At 43.3% G+C, this 22,065-nt stretch overlaps 1 protein-coding gene and 1 pseudogene across 1 annotated transcript in view; both read left to right on the top strand.

Annotated features, from left to right (window-relative positions):
- The first annotated feature begins 4,007 nt into the window (after positions 1-4,007).
- On the top strand, positions 4,008-5,918 carry LOC120869535 (annotated as a pseudogene).
- A 7,760-nt stretch (positions 5,919-13,678) lies between these two features.
- Positions 13,679-22,065, top strand: part of LOC120869429 (trophoblast Kunitz domain protein 1-like) — a 45,101-nt gene continuing 36,714 nt past the window's right edge. The window contains exons 1-4 of the mRNA XM_040248746.1: positions 13,679-13,772; positions 15,766-15,849; positions 16,997-17,056; positions 18,290-18,364. Coding sequence (XP_040104680.1) covers positions 13,679-13,772; positions 15,766-15,849; positions 16,997-17,056; positions 18,290-18,364 — 313 coding nt within the window. The remainder of the gene's footprint in view (positions 13,773-15,765; positions 15,850-16,996; positions 17,057-18,289; positions 18,365-22,065) is intronic.

The following is a 22,065-nucleotide window of genomic DNA, read 5'->3' on the forward strand; positions in this document are numbered from 1 at the left end:
GTAAATAGTGCTGCAATAAACATTGGGGTACATGTGTCTCTTATTGTTTGTAGACTTTTTGATGACGGCTGTTCTGACTGATGTGAAATGATACCTCATTGTGGTCTTGATTTGCATTTCTCTAATGATGAGTGAGGTTGACTGTCTCTTCATGTGTTTATTAGCCATCCGTATGTCTTCCTTGGAGAAATGTTTATGTCTTTTGCCCACTTTTTGATTGGGTTGTTCATTTTTCTGGTGTTGAGCTGCATGAGCTGCCTGTATATTTTGGAGTTTAAATTTTTTCATCTGTTTCATTTGCTATTATTTTCTCCCATTCTGAGGTCTCTCTTTTCACTGTGCTTTTAGTTTCCTTCATTGTGCAAAAGCTTTTACGTTTAATTAGGTCCCATTTGTTTATTTTCATATTTATTTCCTTACTCAGAGAAGTGGGTCATAGAGGATATTGCTGTGATTAATGTTGGAGAGCACTCTGCCTATGTTTTCCTCTAAGAGTTTTATAGTTTCTGGTCTTATATTTAGGTCTTTAATTCATTTTGAGTTTATTTTTGTGTATGGTGTTAGAAAGTGTTCTAGTTTCATTCTTTTACATGTAGTTGACCAGTTTTCCCAGCATCACTGGTTGAAGACACTCTTTTTTCCACTGTATATTTTCGCCTCCTTTGCCAAAGATAGGGTGTTCTTAGATGTGTGGATTTACCTCTGGGCTTTCTATTTTGTTCCGTTGATCTATATTTCTGTCTTTGAGCCAGTGCATTACTGCTTTGATGACTGTAGCTTTGTACTATAGTCTGAAATCAAGAAGGTTGATTTGGGGTCTTTTAGGTTTCCATAAATTGTGAAATTATTTGTTCTAGTTCTGTGAAAAATACCATTGGTAGTTTGATAGGGATTGTGTTGAATCTATAGATTGTTTGGGTAGTAATTTATTTTCACTATATTGATTCTTCCAGCCCAAGAACATGGTATATATCTCCATCTGTTTGTGTCATCTTGAATTTCTTTTATCAGTGTTTTATAGTTTTCTCTATACAGTTCTTTTGCTTTATAGGTAAATTTATTCCTAAGTGTTTTATTCTTTTTGTTGCCATGGTGAATGGGACTATTTCCTTAATTTCTCTTCCTGATTTTTCACTGTTAGTGTATAGGCTGCAAGGGATTTAGAGCCCACCCTTACACATGAGCAGGGACAGGGGAGACGGAGGGAGAACTGGCCCATCAGGTAGCCTCTGACTTGGACTAGAGGAAGACAAGGAGAGGAGGACATGGGGAGAAAAAGACAGACAGATGAGAGAGGATGGGGAAGAAAAGAGGAGTTTCTGCTATTAGGGGGAATTTCTGCTGCTCCCTGGCCTCAGGTGGATAGATTGAGGCAGAAATAGGGGCAGGGCCAGAAAGCCTCCCGAACTAGAATCCTCATTCTACCATGTGCAAGTTGTGTTTCCTGAGCAAGTGGTTTTACCTCTGAAACTCTGTTTTCTCCTTGACACAATGGGAAGAGAATCCTAGATATTGCAGGATGGATATGAGGCTAAATGAAATCATCCATGTGAGATGTCTCAGGAGAGAATAGACCCTCTACTCACAGTTGCTTGTTTACTGAGTTATAGGCTACCAATGTCCTTCTGTCCTGGGGCAGCTCACTATTGAGAGCTCCTGCACTTCTCAAGGGAAAGGGTGTCTGTACCAGGAAGACAGCCCCTCATGTCTTCTTCAGCTCATCATCCAGCTCTGTGCCTGCTTGACATTAGGCTGGACTTGCACCTGGGGCTTCTGGGCATGGAACCCAGCTCCCTTCTCCTTGAGCTGGAGTGGAGCACACTTTGTGTCTCTGTGTTGCGTGTGTGTGTGTGAATGGAAATACTTGTCTAAGTGTAGTTGAATTGGAGGGACGCTAGTGCTACATGATTGCAACTGGGAGTAAATATAGAGGAGTGAGTGAAAGGACCGTGGGTGTGTCACCCCTCACATCTCCCCTGTAGATAACAGCTATCAATGCAGCAGAGTGCATGTGCACAAACTCTGCAGCCAGATCCCTGGGTTCAAAACCTTTCTCTCCCCTTGATGACTGTAACCAACTTACTTTCTTTTGCGTAGCTCAGGTTCCTCCTCTGTAACATGAGCAATTATCAATACTTCCTCATCCCCTCATTTAGGGTTTTTGAGAATTAAATCTGTAAATATGTGTCTAGTGCTAGGATAATGACTGATATATAAAAGAATTTACATTTTATCTGTTGTGATTACTCATACTTTTATTATTAATACTACAAAGGACTCTGACTTCTCAGAGGGAAGGAACATATGTCTGCTGTGTCTGTTGCTTCCATAGCAACCCTGTGATGTGGGCAGTGCTGACCTCACCTGACATCTGAAGACAGGAGGACTCTGGGAGATTTCCATCTGAAGATATGAAGATGGTAAAAGGCAGAGCTGGTCATAAAAATGAGGTTGTGTGACCCAAAACCACTGTGGGAGGAGGAGGAAGTGGGTTGTTGCAGGTAATCTTCCAAGGTCTCCTGGAGTCCACTCAGGCAGGCATCTCTCCTGTTTGTGAAACTAGGTGAAGGACGGCAGGTGGTCAGGCTGTGGAGACATGTTCAGCTCCCTCCTTCCCCTCTGTCCCTTTCCCTTACTCCTTGTTTGAAACAGAAAACAGGGTTGCTGCCCCAGCAGGACAGCACCGTCACAACTAAGTTCCTACAGGGAACAGGAAGGCAAAGAGCAAGTCTCCATCCAGTAGAGAAGCTGTAGCAATGGATGCAGGAAGGTGTCTGTTTCACACTGGTCTTCTGAGCTAGGGGAGGGTGTGTTGGGTGAGGTAATTGATATTCAGATGTGATGGCACCTACAGGAGGCTGAAAAGGAGAACCTGAGCTCATACACTGCTCTTCACTTACTCATCCTGTGATTTGCTCTCATCCACTCATTGATTGTCCATCACAGCCATGCACCGCTCTAGGTGCTAGGAACCTCCCTGAGTGACCATATTGGATTATATTCCAGCTGTACAACTACAAAACAGGTTTCCATGACACCAACAGGCAATGTCAAGTTTAAGAAGCTCTGATATTGGGCATTTTTCCCCAGCAGGCTAAAGTACGACAATGGGTAGTTGGGGGAGTACACACTGTACAATACTGACCCCAGGCCCTTTCTCTTCCTCACTCCCCTCCTTGTCTCTCTTCCATTCATTGAGCTTGGGTGTGAGAAGCTCAGCCAGCTGACATCTTTCCTCAGGAGCCCTCCTGCAAGGCCATGAAGATAAGCCAGCTCTGCTTTTTGGCAACGCTTTTCACCCTTCTGGGCACCCTTGTGGCCAGTATAGCAGGGTGTGAAACTAGCAACCAGGCCCAGGGCAAGTCCAAGCTCATCTCTGCTCTCTGGAGGTGGGGGACAACAGGAGTCCATGGAAGGGATTGGGTTGCAGGAAGGGGTTGGGTTGGGTTACTGTCTATCTATAAGTCATGAGATGAGTTTAGGATGGAAACCTAATAGCGTCTGGATGGGACTGGACTCCAGAACATGCCATCAGGGGCTTAGACGGTTAGAACTATCAACTCTCAGTCCCTCTTGGGAGAGGAGAGGCTACTGATGCAGAGTTCAGTCACCAATGGCAAATGATTCTATCAAATTGCCTACCTCTGATCTTCAGTTAAAACCCATACATACTGGGTTCTGAGAGCCTCAGGGGGAGTGAGGCATCAAGAGACTGTGAGGGGAAGAGAGTCCTGAGAGAGTTTGGGAGCTCAGCAGCCCTAACTACCCATTTGCCCTACAATTTTTCTGTCCCTGGGTTTTTTGCTTTAAAATAACTGGGGACAGTAAGTAATGGGCTTTCCTGAGTTCTGTGAGAGATTCCAATAAGTTTCTGAATATGGGAGTTTGGTCATGACACCTCTGAGTTGATCCCAGGTGTAAGGGACAGAAGGGCGCATCTTCCTCCTCTTCCTACCATGGGGCCAGAGTCCCTGAGGGAGTCCAGCTGCGCTTAAGTCTGGCCAGCGTGACCTGTCTCTGCAATGCCCCCCAAGAAACAGGCTCAGGCCGGGGGCAGCAAAAAGGTGGAGTAGAAAAAGAAGAAGATTATTGAAGACTAAACTTTTCATCTGAAGAATAAGAAAGGAGCAAAGCAACAGAAGTTTATCAAGGCTGTCACTCATCAAGTTAAATTTGGTCAACAGAATCCATGTCATGTAGCACAAAGTGAAGCTGAAAAGAAGTTGAAGAAAGATGACAAGAAGAAAGAATTGCAAGAGCTAAATGAATTGATCAAACCTGTAGTTGCTGCTCAAAAAATAAGTAAAGGTGCAGATCCCAAATCTGTAGTATGTGCATTCTTCCAGCAAGGACAGTGTACTAAAGGAGATAAGTGTAAGTTCTCTCATGACTTGACTGGAGAGAAAATCTGAAAAGCAAAGTGTTTACACTGATGCAAGAGATGAAGAACTTGAAAAAGATACTATGGATAATTGGGATGAGAAAAAAAATGGAACAAGTGAATAAGAAGCACGGTGAGGTGGAAAAGAAAAAACCAAAAACTCAGTGTGCAAGCATTTCCTTGAAGCTATTGAAAACAACAAATAGGGCTGGTTTGGGGTATGTCCTGGAGGGGGTGATATTTGCATGTATTGTCATGCACTTCCTCCTGGATTTGTCTTGAAAAAAGATAAAAAGAAAGAAGAGAAAGAAGAGAAAGCAGATGAAATTTCATTAGAAGATCTAATTGAAAGAGAGCGTTCTGCCCTAGGTCCAAATGTTACCAAAACCACTCTAGAATCTTTTCTTGCACGGAAGAAAAGAAAAAGACAAGAAAATATTGATAAACTTGAACAAGATATAGAAAGTAGGAAAGCAGACTTCAAAGCTGGGAAAGCATTAGAGATTGGTGGTCGTGAGGTGTTTGAATTTCATCCTGAACTGGTTGACGATGATGATGAGGAAGCAGATGATATCCGTTACACCCAGGGAACAGGTGGTGATGAGGTTGATGATTCAGTGAGTGTAAATGACATAGATTTAAGCCTGTACACCCCAAGAGATGTAGATGAGACAAGTATTACTGTAGCCAGTCTTGAAAGATTCAGCACATATACAAAATCCAGACTCAGAAAAGGATGAAAACAAATAAAGTGAAGTAGGGCTGAAAATGGTAAGAGAAGTGATTTGGAAGAGGACAATGAAGGGGAAGGACAGGAAAATGGAGCCATCGATGCTGTTTCTGTTGATGAAAATCTGTTTACTGGGGAAGATTTGGATGAACTAGAAGAAGAATTAAACACACTTGATTTAGCAGAATGACACCAAACAAGTCAATGAAAAAACTGAGCCAGCTCAGCAGGAGTTGAAATTGACTACATTAATTTTTTTCCACCTAAAACTCTCAACAGGACATTTGTTTCCCATGCTGATTCTGGAGTGCTTAGTTCCTCCAAAAAAGGAATATTCTCCCTATGTCTTGTTTTCTGACTTTGGCTACATCTCATAGTAAGTTCAGAGTAGTTCATGATAAATTAAAGATAAATGGTCATTGTAGGAAATGATTGATTGTAATTGTCCACTCAAATAGAAAGTGTAAACTACTTTTCCAGCTTTTGATTTTCATTGGGCATGTGTTGTTACAAGGACAACATAAATTTTAATTACCCTTCATTTAATGCAATTTTTAATGAGTGACTCTATTTCCTTTGTACTTATATGTTTAAAAGACTGCCTAAGATATGAGCCTGTACTTCATCAAGGAAACTGCATATGCAGATTCAGTATTGTATATCTTTGGACAATTAGATGGACATTTAAAATGAAACTTCATTAATCTGACAGGATCAACTGCAATGCCCTGTGTTAAACTGTTTGAAACTACTCCCTTTTCTTTTTTGCCAATAAAGTTGTAAATAAAAACAGTGATACAATAAATTTAAAAAAAAAGGGACAGAAGGACTTGTGTTGGACACTTGAAGTGTGGGCTGACCTAAGCACCAAGCCCCTAATGTCTGTGGTTTGGGTCATCTCTATGAATTTAGTGTCTGAATGAATTGACTCCTGAGATTTCAGTGAGTGTTGGGGAACTGATTGCTGTTGGTAGAGACCTCACATATTCCGAGTCAGGGGAAAAAATCCAGACTCACTCTTGTCTACTATTTGTCTCTGGAGTGAGGGTCAGGGCCCTTATACTATGTGGGGCCAAGCACTCAGCACCCCACCCTAGTTCTCTGCATTTTCAGAATATCTGGCAGAATCAGGTACTTGATTAAATGGGGTGTGACGGCATGGCTTCTTGTCCTGATCCCACCACCCACATGCTGTGTATCCTGGGGCAAGTCATCTGCACTTTCCTTACATGAGCCCAGAGACCAGGTTACATGAGCTTTTTGAAAGGTTTACCAGTCATTAGTATAAAAGTTTACACATTTGTTGTCAAAGGTGTCCATTTTGTACTGAATTGGTTTAGTCCAAAAGACTCCTCTACCGACATTTCCTCATCACTGCCTAAAAAATTTATCTGTCAAATATGATTCATTTTTCTGTTATGAAGTTAATCACAATGTTGAGGGACAGCTGATCTTCTTCCCTTCAGCGGCAACTGTAGTAGGAAGAGCGGAAAATGCAGTACTTCCAGGAGTTTGTTCAAGGCAGCAGGCTATTCTATCCAGATGGTACAATGTTAGTCAAGCGAAGGTGATTCACTTTGCTGTCCTGTTCAAGTATTATTTCATTATCCTATCAGGATACAGGATATTAGGGGAAACTCAAAATTATATAGACAGGCCTCATTATTAAATAGATTAACAGGAATTTTATAATCTCCAGTCTCTTCAATAACTGTGCACTTGGCATGCTATGAAATGGGAGATTCATTTAATGAAAATTATTTAACAAATAGTTATGTTTTTTGTGCCCAAAGGCATCTTTCTTGGTGTAGGGAAACTACTGTAAACAAAATATCTTTTTTTTAAAAAAGGTCCATATAGTCAGAATTGTGGTTTTAAGCAGTAGTCATGTAGGCATGTGAGAGTTGGCCCATAAAGAAGGCTGAGCTCCACAAAATTGATGTTTTCAAATTGTGGTGCTGGAGAAGACACTTGAGAGTTCTTTGCTTGACAAGGACACCAGATCAGTCAATCCTAAAGGCATTCAACAGTGAATATTCATTGAAAGGACCGAGACTGAAGCTGCAGCTGCAATACTTTGGTCACCTGATGCAAAGAGCTGACTTATTGGAAAAGACCATAGTGCTGGGAAAGATGGAGAGCAGGAGGAGATGGGGGTGACAGAGGATGAGATGGGTGGATGGTATCATTGACTCAATGAACATGAGTCTGTGCAAATTCTGAGAGATAGTGAAGGACAGGGAAGACTGACATCTACACTCTGTGGGGTCCCAAAGAGTGGGATACGACTTAGTGGCTGAACAACAACAAACTTTTCCTGAGGGCATCCCTCATGGCTTAGTGGTAAAAGTTCTCCTTCCAGTGGAGGAGAACAGGGTAGTTACTTAGTTTGGGAAGATCCCCTGGAGAAAGAAATCACAATCCACTCTAGTATTCTTGTCTGGGAAATCCCATGGGCAGAGGAGCCTGGAGGGCTACAGTCAACGGGGTCACAAAAGAGTCAGACAGGCCTTACGGACAGAACAAGAACAGTGGGATAATGACTTGGTATTAATGAGAAGAGATTGTCTTAAGTAACTCAATATGCTGCTTGGACAAGACATTTCATCTCTCAGAAACACAGATTCTTTCTTTCTAAAAGAGGGTGACAGTCTCTGCATTAAGAGATCCCCAGCTTTGTTTCCTTTTGAGAACCCTAACATGCTTTGAACACTACAGAACAAGGCAAATTGTCGAGGGGCACATAGAGTTTTAGTTTCCTTGGCTCCTGACTGCTCTTTAAATGTGCTGTCAACAGTAGTAAACACAAGGAGCAAATAGGACTGGATGTTGTAGTTTCACCTGTAAAAGAAGTTCAGCATCAGGACGTTCGAGTGCCAGAGTGAAGTCACAGTCTCTCTTCCAAATATGTCTCCTTCTTCCTCAGAGGTAACCAAAAGCCCTCTTCTTACTTCAGTGAGTGAGCTCACCCAGGTCCAGGCCTTTCTCCACCCCATCATGGACTTTCTCCAGTCAAGAGTTAAGTGTTAACTATCATCATTAGCCATTATTATTATCATCTCAAAGGACTTTGGCTTTGCCGGGAAAAGAATATATGTCTATGGAGGCCAGAGACAGTGCTTAAACAGCCCAGGATGTCAGCAGCATGATCTCATGTAACAAATGAAGACAAGGGAAGTTTCAGGCCACAGATCACACAGTTAGGAAAAGGCAGAACTGGGACACAAACTGAGGTCCTCTGATCCCAAAACCACAGGTGGCGAGACCAGGGTTGGAGGGAGAGAGTGGAGAGTTGCAAGTGGCTGCAGCAAACCCTCTCTGGATTTCTTCTGGTAAATTGGGCAGTTTTCATTCCAGGGACGTTTCTTGACTCTCAGAAGGTCATGTTATGTATCAATTATGAAAAATCAGTGCCTGACCTGACTCTACCAGATCAGGGAGCTCATAACTGCTGCAGTATTGCTGGTCACTGCCTTGCCCTGATCCTACTGCAGTGTCATAAGAAGATCCATATTTGATCCCCATCTCTGTTCATGCTCCAGGCAACCTGAAAGTCTTGGAACTTTAAGTATTTTTATAAATCATGAGATGAGTGAAGGATGGGACCTGAGAGAGAGTCTGGATGGGACTGGACTCCAGAATTTTCCATCATCTGATTATAGGGTTAAAATTATCACCCCTCAGTCCCTCTAAGGACCGTACAGAGTACTGATACAGAGTTTTTATCACAAATGGCCAATGATTGTATCAACTTGCCTGCCTCCACTCTCAATTAAAACCCATGAATGCTGGGTTCAGAGAGCCTCAGGGAAGGTGATAACATCAAGGGATTGAGAAGGGGGAGAGTCTGAGAGGTCTTGAGGCTTTCACCCCCAACTCCCCATTTACCCGACGCTTCTCCTCCATTTGGCTGTTCCTGAGTTTTAATGTTTTATAATACCTGGGAACAGTAAGTAAATGGCTTTCCTGAGTTCTCTGAATATTTCTAATAAGTTACTGAACATGGGAGGTGGATCATAGAACCTGTGAGTTTATAGCCAGTCAGTCACACAAATAAGTGACAGTAGAAATTGTGATCAACACTTGAGCGTGTGGGCCATCCTGAGGGATGGAGCCCTCATCTTGTGATGTCTGGGCCACCTCTGTGGATTTAGTGTCAGAAGTAAATTGACCCTTGGATGCCCAGTGGGTGTGGGGAACTGGTTGCTGCTGGCAGAGAGCCACGTGTTTGGTGTCAGGGACAAAACCCAGACTCTCTTTTCTACCATTTGTGTCTGGGGTGAGGTTCAGGGACAGGGAAAGGTATTATGTTGAACAGGGCACTCAGAACCACTTCCCAGCTCTCTGCAGTTGCAGAATTCCTGGAGTAAAGGTTACTTGATTAAATGGGTTGTGACTTGTCCTGATCCTAACACTCAAACATTTTGTGTCCTAGGGCAAGTCATCACGTGAACAATTGGCCAGGTTACATGAGTTTTTTGAAAGGATTAACAGTCATGACTGGAGAAGGAAATGGCAACCCACCCCAGTATTCTTGCTTGGAGAATTCCATGAATGGAGGAGCCTAGTAGGCTGCAGTCCATTGGGTTGCCAGGAGTTGGAACTGACAGTGACTAACAACATAGTCGATTAACAATATTGTGATAGCTTCGAGTGGTCAGCAAAGCAACTCAGCCACATATATAAATGTATTCATTCTCCCCCGAACTCTCCTTCCATCTAGACTGCCAAATAACACTGAGAAGCATTACATGTGCTCTACTCTCGGTTATCCAACGTCACACTTTCTTTTCCAATGGTGCAATGTTTCTACCACACATATGTCCAGAAAATAGTACTATAAACTCACAGGCCATTGTCCAGCTCTGATCATTCTCAACATATGGAGAATATTCATAATAAGAATCCTCCCTTTCTGTTCTTTTGGAGTTAATCAGTAGCATAATGTCAATAAATCTATAGATATTCAGTAACAACATGAAATTATTTCCAGTATTATCTTGTCACTGTGACACCTAATGACATTGGTAATAATGTGCTGGACAGAAGGATATCAAAGGGCCTTTTCACATTCACCCCATGCACCCCTACCATCTCTATTGCAAACAAACTGGTGGTTTCAGTTGTTCACCTGGTAGACCAAACAGTGAGGATCACCTTCCTGTTTGACCAAGATCCTCCCATCTCTGCAGCCCTGTGACCTGACTTCTGCCTGCTATCTCCATACATGGGTCTTTTGCAAGGGCAAAATAATCAGATACTTCTACAAGGTTGGGTCTGGGTTCTTAAAGTCATTTGTATTTGGCAACTGCAAAGCAAAGGGAACAATGTAAAGATCAGGGAGGCCTGTCCCAGACCCACAGTGATCCCAGACATGACTTAGTGGCTAGAAATAAAACTAACACCTTTTCCTGAACACTTACTGTGAGCCCATCTCATAGGTCACAACATTAATGCCCAGGGACCAGGTGAGAAATATGGCTGGAGATATTTGGAGTGGGAGTGGAGGCAGGATGGACAACAAGGAATGACAGGGATTATGGAATCTGGAGAGAACACTCCCCTCCTGAGAAGAGATCAGCTTTCCTTAGCTTAGTTTATGGCTTTCAGAATGTGATCTCTTGAGCAGCACCTTCAGTCCTAGAAACCTGGCAGATGCAGACCCAAGTCCCAAACATGTCTTACCAAATCAAGCCTCAGAAATTAGAGGTCTTAGATCTGTGTTTAAACAAATGTCTAATGGATTCTGAAGCTTGCTTAGTGTTGACCCACTGCTCCCTGGTGGCTCAGATGGTAGAGAATCTGCCCGCAATGCAGACAACCCGAGTTTGATCCAAGCATTGGGAAGATCACCTGGAGAAGGGGATGTGTGTCCACTCCAGTATTCTTGCCCGGAGAATCCCAAGGGCAGAAGAGGGTTCTTGTTAAATGGCAGGAGTGTGTTGTCAGATCACTTACTTTTTCCAACAATGTGAGGCGTTCATTTTTTTTTTTTTTAATAAAATCTCCCACTGCTAAATCCTGGAAATGTTTCAAAATTGTAAATGGTACTGTGTGGGTTAAGAATACTTAGATACTAGCCACGTTTGCAACCTATGCTTTGTGTTTTCCCTTTTAAGCCTGAAAATAATTCTAATAAAAATAGTATTCACAACACCATTTTAAGAAAGTAAACTACTTATTTCCAAAGAGCCAGGGGCTGTTTTATCCATTAGCCTGAAATTGACCACATGCTTTGAATATAAATGATGCTCACAGGACAAAGCCTCAGAAAAATCTAAACATCTCCTGCATGCCCAGGATACATTCCATCTTTTCCGGATGTGGCATTAGATAGTGTGGAATTCAAATTTCTCATTTTTTAGAGATAATTACTGAACATGATACGACTGAGCAGAGATATGACCTGATATCAGAGTTTTGGGTTCTCTGGTTTATCCAGATAGATACCCTGTGATTTTCTTGTCTTGTGATTTCTCTAAAGATGCCCCAGGAAGGGATAAGCTTCCTAATCAGAGATCTTAGTTATACATGACACAAGCGGGGGGATGTGGAGAGAGGATCAGCCCATCAGGAAGCTTATGTTCCAGAAGACCGGAGGGGTGTGCTCTCACCTGGGCCCAAGAGGGGACAGGACAGGACAGGAGGACACTTGTTGAGAAAGACAGACAGATGAGAGAGGAGGGGGGAGATAAGAGGAGTTTGCACTCTTAGAGGGAGTCTCGCTGCTCCCTGGTCTCAGGTGGACAGATTGAGGCAGGAAGAGGGGAAGGGCCAGAGGGCCTCTTGAACTAAAGTCTATTAATCATTTTACAATCTGCAGGTTGTGTGTCCTGAGCAAGTGGCTTCCCCTCTTGAGCCATGGCTTTCTCCTTGATGCAATGGGATGAGGATCCAGATGTTTTGGGGTCACCTGAGGCTAATGAAATCATTCATGTGAAATATCTCAAGAGAGAGCAGACCCTCTTCTCACACTGGCTCTTTTGTGTGTAACTGGCTACTGATGTCCTTCTGTCCTGGGATAACTCGATATTAAGACATATTGCTCTTCTACAGTGTGCTGCTGCTAGTGCTAAGTCACTTCAGTTGTGTCTGACTCTGTGCATCCCCATAGACGGCAGCCTACCAGGCTCCTCCATCCATGGGATTTTCCAGGCAAGAGTACTGGAGTGGGGTGCCATTGCCTTCTCCACTAAAGTGTGCTACGTGGCTTTAACTACAAGTAAACACACAAGGATGAGCAAAGGGAGAGTGGGTGTGTCACCCCTGACGTGTGCACTCTGGTTTACAGCTTCCAACGCAGCAGAGTGCATGTGCACAGACTCTCAAGTCAGATCCCTGGGTCCCAATCCTCTCTCTACAACCTATGATCGAAGTAAATTACTTTATTTCCAGTTATCTCAGGTACCTCCTCAATCACATAAGGAAATATCAACAGTTTCTCCCTTTTTTAAAAAAAATTGTTGAGGATTCGATGAGTTTTACGTGTTAGTGCTTAGGGTAATGCCTGCCACAGTGAGGAATTAAAGTTTTCCCTGATGTAATTACTCATTACTGCTATTATTACTACTACAAAGGACTTTCACTTCTCCAGAGAAGATATACATGCCAGGTGCCTCCACTGCTTCCTAGGTAGCCACATGATGTGGGAAGCACAGATCTCACATGACACCTGAACACGTGAGGTTTTGGGAGATTTAAATCCTGAGGCACAGAGTTAGGATTACAAGAGCTGGTACCCTAACTGAGGTCCTGTGGCCCATCACCAATGAGGGAGAGCAGGAGGATGAAGGTGGTATAGGCAGTCTTCCAAGGTCCCCTGAAGTACGCTCATGCAGGCAGCACTTCTGTTTGCAAGACCAGGAGAGGGGCAGCAAGTGGTCATGCGGTGGAGATGTATTCACGTCCCTGCTTCCCTTTGGCCCCCTCCCCTTACTCGTTTTTCAATGCTTAAAGAGGGTTATACTCCAGGAGGCCTAACCTTCTCCAGCTCAGTTCTTGCCTGGACCAATGCCTGAAAAAGAGCAAGCGTCCATCCAGTGGAGAAGCTGTGGCAATGGTTGCAGGAAGCTGTCCTGTGTCACCCCTGTCATCTGAGGTAGGTGAGGGGGGTCAGGGCACTGAGGCCCAGATGTGATGAAAGTAACACAAGGCTGAAAAGGAGGACCTGGGCTAACACACTGCTATTCACCTATACGTCCTTTGATCCATCTCATCCCTTCACTGGCTGTCCATCATGTGCCACACACTTGTCTAGGTTCTGAGATGTCTCTAAATGTCCATATTGGACAAACTCCATCTGTCTGATCACAATCTGTGCTTACATTAGACCCACAGGCATAATCAAGCCTGATAACTACTATTCTCAGACTAGTTCTCAGACTTGGCCCCTGCAGACAGAAAGCATTAGTTAGGAGGGAGATTTCACGATAAACAGGACTGACCCAGCTCCTCCCCTACCTCACTCCCTTCCTCATCCTCTGACCCCACCCCTCAGCCAGGATATTAAAAGCTCAGTCTGTCCATCCCAAGCATCCTCAGGAGCCCTCCTGCAAGGCCACCACAAGATGAGCCGGCTCTGCCTCTCCACAGCCCTTCTCTTCCTCCTGGTTATCCTGGTGGACAGCACTCCGGTGCATGAACACCATACCCAGGACCAAGGTAGGTCCAGGCTCACCTCTCCTGTACAGACTGGAGGGAAATGATGGAAGTCCATGGAAGGGCTGGGGGCCAGTTGTGACCACACTGCTACCAGTCTTCTCTGAATTTCTCCTGTCACGGTGGGCAGGATGTTTGTTTGTTCAGTTTTGGCAGCATTGGTCTCCTGACTATGCCAGGATATTCCCTAGTAACCAGGGCTACTCTCTGGTTGTGATGTGGAGTCTTCTTGTTGGGGTAGCTTCTCTTGTGCAGAGCAGGGACTCTAGGCATCTGGGCTCAGTAGTTGCAGATCACCTTCTTAGTTACCCAAGGCTTGTGGATCTTCCCAACCAGGCATAGAGCCCATGCCCCCGCATTAGCATGTGCATTCTTATCTTACAGACCTTCATGGTAGTCTTACTTTGGAAACATTTAACTCAGCTGACATCATGACGCTCATGAGAATATCTTTAAAATTTTATATTAAATATATATCTATTCCACCTAACTCTACCAGATCAGGGCCCATTTCTGAGACTCTATTCCTGGTCCCTGCCTTGTCCATGAACCTTGCTGTAGTGTAGTAACAAAAGCTGCCTATTTGATCCTTGTTTTCATTAATAGCCCAGGCCTCCTACAACTTACTGACTTTATAGGTTATAAGATGAGTCACAAGAGGAGACTCAAGGTAACTTCAAGATGGGGCTGGTCTCCAAGAAACTTAAAACATCCATTTCACAGTTTCAGTTTTCACCATGTCTCAATCCAGCACCTCTGTGGAGAGGGGAGGCACCTGAGAATGAGATCAATCACCAATGGCTGATGATCCAACCAACATGCTTGTTTACTGAACCCTAGGAAGAAATACATAAAACTCGGCTCAGAGAGCTTGTTTGTTTTTGAATACAGGCAGCTGATGTGAGGGTGCCGTGCTCACTAGGGCACAGAGGCTGGGTACAGCTACCTCCCGCTTTGCACACACATCTCTTCCATTTTACTGCCTTGAGTTACACTTTGTATAGTTATCTGGGAAGTGTAAGCAAGTGTTTTTCCTAAGTTCATCCACCGATTCTCTTGAGCTGTTGATTTTGAAGGTGGGGTCATGGACATCCCAATTTTCGCCATTTGATCACAAGCATGAGCGACTCGGGACCTCAGGGCTGGCAGCTGAGTTGAGGACGGTCTTGAGTCCTCAACCTGCAGAGTCTGCGCTAACTCCACAGATTAAAAATCAGAAGTAAATTGACTTGCTAGACACCCAATGGGTGTGTGGGGACTCGATTGCTCTGAAAAGACCACATATTTGTTGTCAGAGTAAAACCCAGACTCACTCTCCCCTGTGATTCGGGAGCTCAGGTGAAGCTCCTAAATAAGGGACTCATGAAAGCAGGACCTTGCACCCAGAAACTGTTCTCAGTTATCTGTATTTTCAGAGTTCCTGGCAGAATCAGGTACTGTATCAAATGGGTTGTAATATGCCAATGAGTTTCCCTGACCCAGGTAGCTACAGGTCCTAGGGAAAGTCATCTGCAATTTTCTCATTGAAACAGGGGATACATATTACGTGGCTTTTGAACAGAAATCAGTCATGAACATAAACAGTTGAATCACATTTCATGGTGAATTTTGTGCATTTTCCACCAAGATATGTTCATGTGAAAATGATTTCTCTACCTACTTGCTCTGGACGAGAAAGTATATTTAGGTGTCAAAGAGCAATTATTCCTCTATTATGAATATAACCAGAAAAGCCTGGATGAGTGAGAGGATCCACTGCAGAGAAAACAAGAAACACACAGAGCCCAGTGTGGCTTTGCCCCTGGGACCAAGGCAGATACAATATTAGTAAAGTCTCCAGGCCCTTTCTTTTGTCCTCTTTTGACTATTATTTTATTATCCATATTGTCTCCTTTCTTGTCCAATGTTGAGTATTACTCTATTATGCATATTTGATCCTTGTCCTGGTGCATGGGCCCAGCCTCCTGAAACTCCTGGAATCTACTGTCTTTCATAGGTTTGGAGACAAGCCATAGAAGGGGACCTGAGAAGCGTTCAATAATAGATGTGATTTCCCATGTCATCGATGGTGTGGTTAAAGGTTTGAACTTTTTCCACCTCCGGGGAGTGGAGAGGGAACTGGGATTGAGAACAATCACCGCTGGCCAACGATTCAATGTATATGCCTGTTTAGTGACACCTCAACGAAAATCCATAAATATGGGCATTCAGGGAGCTCTTGGCGTGGTATTACATGACAGTGATGGGAGGGTCCAGGGTCTCTAGGACACGGAGGCTCCTCACACCTCCACTTCCACTTTGCCCTGCGTGTGTCACTCATTTTTGTGCCTAGATTTATCCTTAAGAATAACGTGAGATCCGTATGTGAGTGGTCTTCCTGAGTTTGGTCGTCAGATTTATTGAGTTATTGAACATGGAGTGCTGTAATGTTACTTCCAAGTTTTAGCTACTTTGTCAAATCACAACCACTTCACTGTCATCTGAATTGAGGACAGTTTTGAGCCCTCAACATGCAGAATCTATACTAACTCTCTGGATTTTGTATTGGAATAAAATTGACTTGTGGACGCCCGGTGGGTGTTTGGGAAATTGGGTGTTGTTGCTGGAGACACCATGTATTTTGTTCAAGGAAATCCAAACTCACACTCTGTGTGCGCTGGGAGCTCAAGTGAGTTCTGGGGACAGGAAATTAATGCAAGTGGGACACTGCATCCAGAAGCTCTCAGCAGTTATCGGTATTTTCAGAGTTCCTGGCAGAATAGGATAGTATATCAAATGGGTTTTGACATGACCATATCTTGTCCTGACCTGCCACACACATGCTGTGTGTCCTGGGTTAGGTCATCTAGAACTTCCTCATCTGAACAGCAGATATGTGCTACATGGATTCTTTGAACATACTATTGGTCATAAATTCTTTGAACATATTATTGATCATAAAGTGTTTATTCACATTCATGGCCAATTTTGGTGATTTTCCTGTGGGTATGTTAATTTGAAATAATTTCTCTACCTACTTGCTTGGGGCCAGAAAGAATAATTATGTGTCAAATAATGATTATTACTCTCTTATAAAAATTAACCAGAACAACCTGGGAAAAATGATCAGAGTATCCAGGCCCTTTCCCTTGTCCATGTTTGACTATCTTTTTATTATCCATATTTGATCCTTTTCCTGGTTCATGGTCCAAGATGCCTGAAAATTTTGGAATGTTTGTCTTTTGTAGGTACCAAGATATTTCATGGACTAAAAGGATTGGCTGACATAATCAGTAATGGAATTCAAGGTTTGAAACTCCTTCACCTGTAGGGAGAAGGGAGGGCACTGGGGTTGAGATCAGTCATCGCTGCCCAAAGATTCAATCAATATTACTATTGAAGGAAACCTCAATAAAGTTAAACAATAAAACTCCATAAATTTTGGCATTCAGCGAGCTTATGTGTGGGCACCAATGCTGGTGATGTGAGGGTGCTGTGCTCTGGGGCGTGAATGCTGCCCACACCTCCACTCTTTCTTTGTCTTCCATGTCTCTTGTATTGCATTGTTTCTGAGTTTTCTCCTGTATATTATTCTGAGGACAGTGAGTATAGGTTTTCCTGAGTTCAGTCACCAGATTGATTGAGATATTAAGCATGGAGGTGGGGTCATAGAAACTCCCACTTTTAGTTACTTGGTCAGAAATATGAGTGACTTGGACCGCATGGCTGGGATCTGATGTCAGGAGAGTCTTGATACCTCAACCTGTGGCATAGGCACTAACTCCACAGGTATGGTCTCAGAAGTCAATTGATAGTGGGTTACCTAGTCCATTGACTAGGTATTGGGAATTGGATGGGTTTGGTGCAGAAACCATATCTTTGCAGTCAGGAAAAAACCCAGACTCACCCTGCCTTGTGATTTGAGGGCTCACAAGGGGCTTGGGGAGCTGAGTAGTGGGAGTAGGACACTGCACCCCAAACTCTTACCAGTTATCTATATCTTCAAGCTAAAGCAGAATCTATAAGTGTATCAGTGGGTTGTGATATGACAGTATCTGGTCTTGATCCCACCATCCACATGCTTGTGTCCCGGGGCAAGTCATCTGCAGTTTCCTCATCTGAATAGGGGAAATTTCTTACGTGAGGTCTTTGAACTGATGATGAGTCATGAATATAAACAATTTCTCCCCACTTCATAACCAGCTTTGTCCATTTTCCACCACAATGTGTTAATCTGAAAACACTTTCTCTATGTACTTGTTTTGGACAATTAAAACCATTTCTTTATCAAATAATGATTATTTCTCTATTAAGAGAACAAATTTAAAGATGTGGAGCCACTGAGGAGAGCAACTGCAGGGAAAGCAAGAAACACAGCCCTTGTGTGGTAGGCTGTGCGAACAAGCCTGAGACAATGTTACTAAAGTCTCCAGCCTCCTTCCCTTGTCCTTTTTATTGTCATTTTCTTGTCCATATTTGATCCTTTCCCTGTTTCATGGACCAGGCCTCCTGAAACTCTCGCAATTTACTCTTTTTCATAGGTCAGGTGATGATTTCTGGAACGCAACTCGAAAACCATACAGTCGAGGAGTTCCTAACACAAACACTGAAACACGGTAAGAAAGGTTTTGTATTTCCTGCACCTCTGGGGCGAGGGAAGGTCATTGAGATTGAGGTCAATCACCAATGGCCAATGATTCAGTCAATAAGCCTGATTCTCTAAATCTCAATTCAGTCAGTTCAGTTCAGTCGCTCACTCATGTCTGAATCTTTGCAACTCCATGGACTGCAGCATGGCAGGCCTTCGGGTCCATTACCATCTACTAGATCTTACTTTTTCACTCTTCTCTTTCACTTTCATCAATTGGCTGTTTCATTCTTCTTTGCTTTGAAACCTCAAACCTGCACAAATATTGGGATTCAGAGAGTTTTGGGGTGGTGAATACAAATACATGACGTGAGAATGCTGTGCTCACTAGGGCAGGAAGGCTCTACCAACCCACAGTCCCCTTCGTCCTATACACCTCCTGTTTCACTCTGTGAATTTTCAAGTCTATTAATCTGAGAACAGTCAGTAAGGGTTTTCCTCATTCTGGTGGTCAGTTCCATTCAGTTATTGAACATGGAGATGTGGTCATGGAACCTCCAAATTTTAGCCATTTGGTTACAAGCATAAGTGACTTGGACCACATGGTTGGTACTAAAGTGAGGACAGTTGTGATCCCTCAGTGAGTGGTAAATGTACTAACAGCATGGATTTCATATCAGATGTTAAGTGACTGGCATATGTCCAGGAGTTGTTTGGGGACTTGGTTGATGTTAGTCTAGATACCACATATTTGGTGTCAAGGGAAACCCAAACTCACTCTCTGCTCTGATTTGGAAGCTTAGGTGAGGTTTGCGGACAGGGAAGTAATGAATGTAGGACACTGCCTCCAGAAACTCTTACCAGTAAGTGGTATTTTTCGAATTCCGGGTAGAATCAGGTATTGCATCAGACGGGCTATGACGGGAGAGTATCTTGTTCTGACTCCACCAGCACTGTCCTCTGTGCTCTGGGGCCAGTCATCTGCAATTTCCTCAGATGAATAGCAGACAAATACACAAGCATTCTTTAAGAGATTATCAGTCATGAATATCAATCATCTATTCATATTTCATGACCAATTTTGTCCATTTTCCACCAGTGTGTTAACCTGAAGAACATGATCTTTGACCTCCTTCGGTCAAGAAAAAATATTAATATGTCAAGTAATGATGATTCCACTATTATTAAAATAAGCAGCAAGACATAGGACCACTGAGCCGGGAAACTGCACGAACACGAGAAACACAGTCTTTGTCTCATGGGATCTAGGTTAAGACAATACGAGCAAAGTCTCCAAGTCTTTTCACTTGTCCTTTTTGACTCTTATTTTCTTATTCATATATTTGATTCATATTTGATCCTTGTCTTGCTTCATTGCCCAGGCCTCCTGAAACTCTTAGAATTTCCTTTCTTTGTTAAGTCATGAGACCACTCAGTGAACAACCTAGGGTTATAAATCTTCAGCTCTGGGCTGGTCCTCCAAAAAACTCAAACACCCACTTAGAGGTTGGAAATTTCACCACTTTCTTGTCAGCACCTCTGGGGAGGAGGGAAGACTCTTGAGATTGAGATCAGTCAGCAATGGCCACTAACTGAGTCAATATGGCTATTTATTGAAAACCTCCAATAAAATCCATAAATATTTCACTTAAGAGACGTGTTGAGGTTAATGATAACCCATGCAGACTATTTTACTCTCCTGGAAGGAGACTGAATGTTAGAGGGAGATTGACCATTATATTGATTTGCCCCATCAACAAAGTGATTTCTTATTAAAAGGAAATCAATTATATCCATTCTATTTGATGACTGTGCACTTGTGGAGAGAATGATAATGGGAGTTATTATGTTGCTGGAGTGATTGTTCTTGAGGTGGAGAAAAAGCCATGAATAAATATGGCAATATAGCTTGCTTTTTAGTAGGGAGACAAACAAAGAAAAGGGGAGAAAACCTATGGTAGGTTATAAGTGTTTAGAAAGTAGAGAGTGGTGCGTAGAAAGGATGCTGTGCTTTTTCTTCAGTTTCAGAGAAACCTTCTGTGATAAGGAGGCATTGAGTAGAGTCTGCAGAAGTAACGTGTCTGGTCTGTTTGAGCAGCAACTGGGACCTGGCTGGCTGGAGCCGAGTGGGTGGAGGGAAGGGGAGTGGAAGGGGATGCGGCAGAGATGTCATGGGGGCAGGTCGTGAGGAGCCTTGTGGGCCTTTATAAGAATCAGAGTTTGATTCTCAGAGAAAAGAGGAGTCACTGAGGAGGTGATCTTTGGAGCAATGGGATAGGGCTCAATAACAGGATGTCTGAGGCTGCAGTGCACAGAGTATCCTCTAGGGGGCAAAGGGCAGAGACCGAGGCCCAGTGCCAGTGAGCAGGCTGCTGCGGTGGTCCACAGGTAGTGTGATCTATCTTGTTCCCTGGGTGGATCCCAAGTCTCTCTAATCACATGAAAATCTTGCTTTGTTGAGGTTTCTATGGAGGCTTAATTACCTAGTCATGATGCATTAAATCTTTATCCATGGCAGAGTGTGCAACGGACAACTCCATTATCTTCCCTGAGATTGAGGGAAGGCAAAGGGATGGTGGATAGAAGACCACAGTGGAGGGTGTGAATGAAAGTGCCCACCACCCTGTAGACAGTCCTTTCCTGTGCAATAGGAGCCCATTCTGGTTTACGAGGGTCTATCCAAAATCACTGACTTCACATACCAGAAGACACTTTCATTGTTCTCATCACATTAGAAATACCAAGCTGTTTAGGAACTCAGTGTCAGAAAGGGCTGGGGGCCAGTTGTGACCACACTGCTACCAGTCCTCTCTGAATTTTTCCTGTCACGTTGGGCAGGATGTTTGTTTGTTCGGCTTTTGCAGCATTGGTCTTCCTGACTATGCCAGGATATTCCCTAGTTACCAGGGCTGCTCTCTGGTTGTGATGTGTGGGCTTCACGTTGGGGTGTCTTCTCTTGTTGCAGAGCAGAACTCTAGGCATCTGGTTTCAGTAGTTGCAGATCACTTGCTTAGTTACCCTTAGGCATGTGGATCCTCCCAACCAGGCCCATGCCCCCCACATTAGCATATGGATTCTTATCTACTAGAACACCATGCAAGTCTTATGTTGGAAACATTTTTTAAAATTAAAATTATTTATTTTAATTGGAGGCTAATTAATTTACAATATTGTACATTGGAAACTTTTAACTCAGCTGACATCATGACACTCATGAGGATATCTTTATTTATTTATTTATCTTCTGCTTGGTTTTATTTTATTTTTATTTTTTTAAAAATAAATTTATTTAATTGGAGGTTAATTGCTTTATGTTAAATATATGTCTATCCCACTTAACTCTACCAGATCAAGGCCCATTTCTGAGACTCTATTCCTGGTCCCTGCCTTGTCTGTGAACCTTGCTGTAGTGCAGTAACAAAAAGCTGCATATTTGATTCTTGCTTTGGTTAATAGCCCAGGCCTCCTACAATTTGGAATTTACTGACTTTATAGGTTATAAAATGAGTCACAAGAGGAGCCTCAAGGTACCTTCAGGATGGGGCTGGTCTCCAAGAAACCTCAAACATCCATTACATGGTTCCAGTTTTCACCATGTCTCATTCCAGCACCTCTGTGGAGAGGGGAGGCACCTGAGAATGAGATCAATCGCAGTGGCTGATGGTCCAACCAACATGCTTGTTTACTGAACCCTAGGAAGAAATACATAAAACTGGGCTCAGAGAGCTT

Source organism: Oryx dammah, unplaced genomic scaffold (assembly GCF_014754425.2).
Source record: "Oryx dammah isolate SB20612 unplaced genomic scaffold, SCBI_Odam_1.1 HiC_scaffold_10, whole genome shotgun sequence".
In the NCBI taxonomy this organism is placed as follows: Eukaryota; Metazoa; Chordata; class Mammalia; order Artiodactyla; family Bovidae; genus Oryx; species Oryx dammah.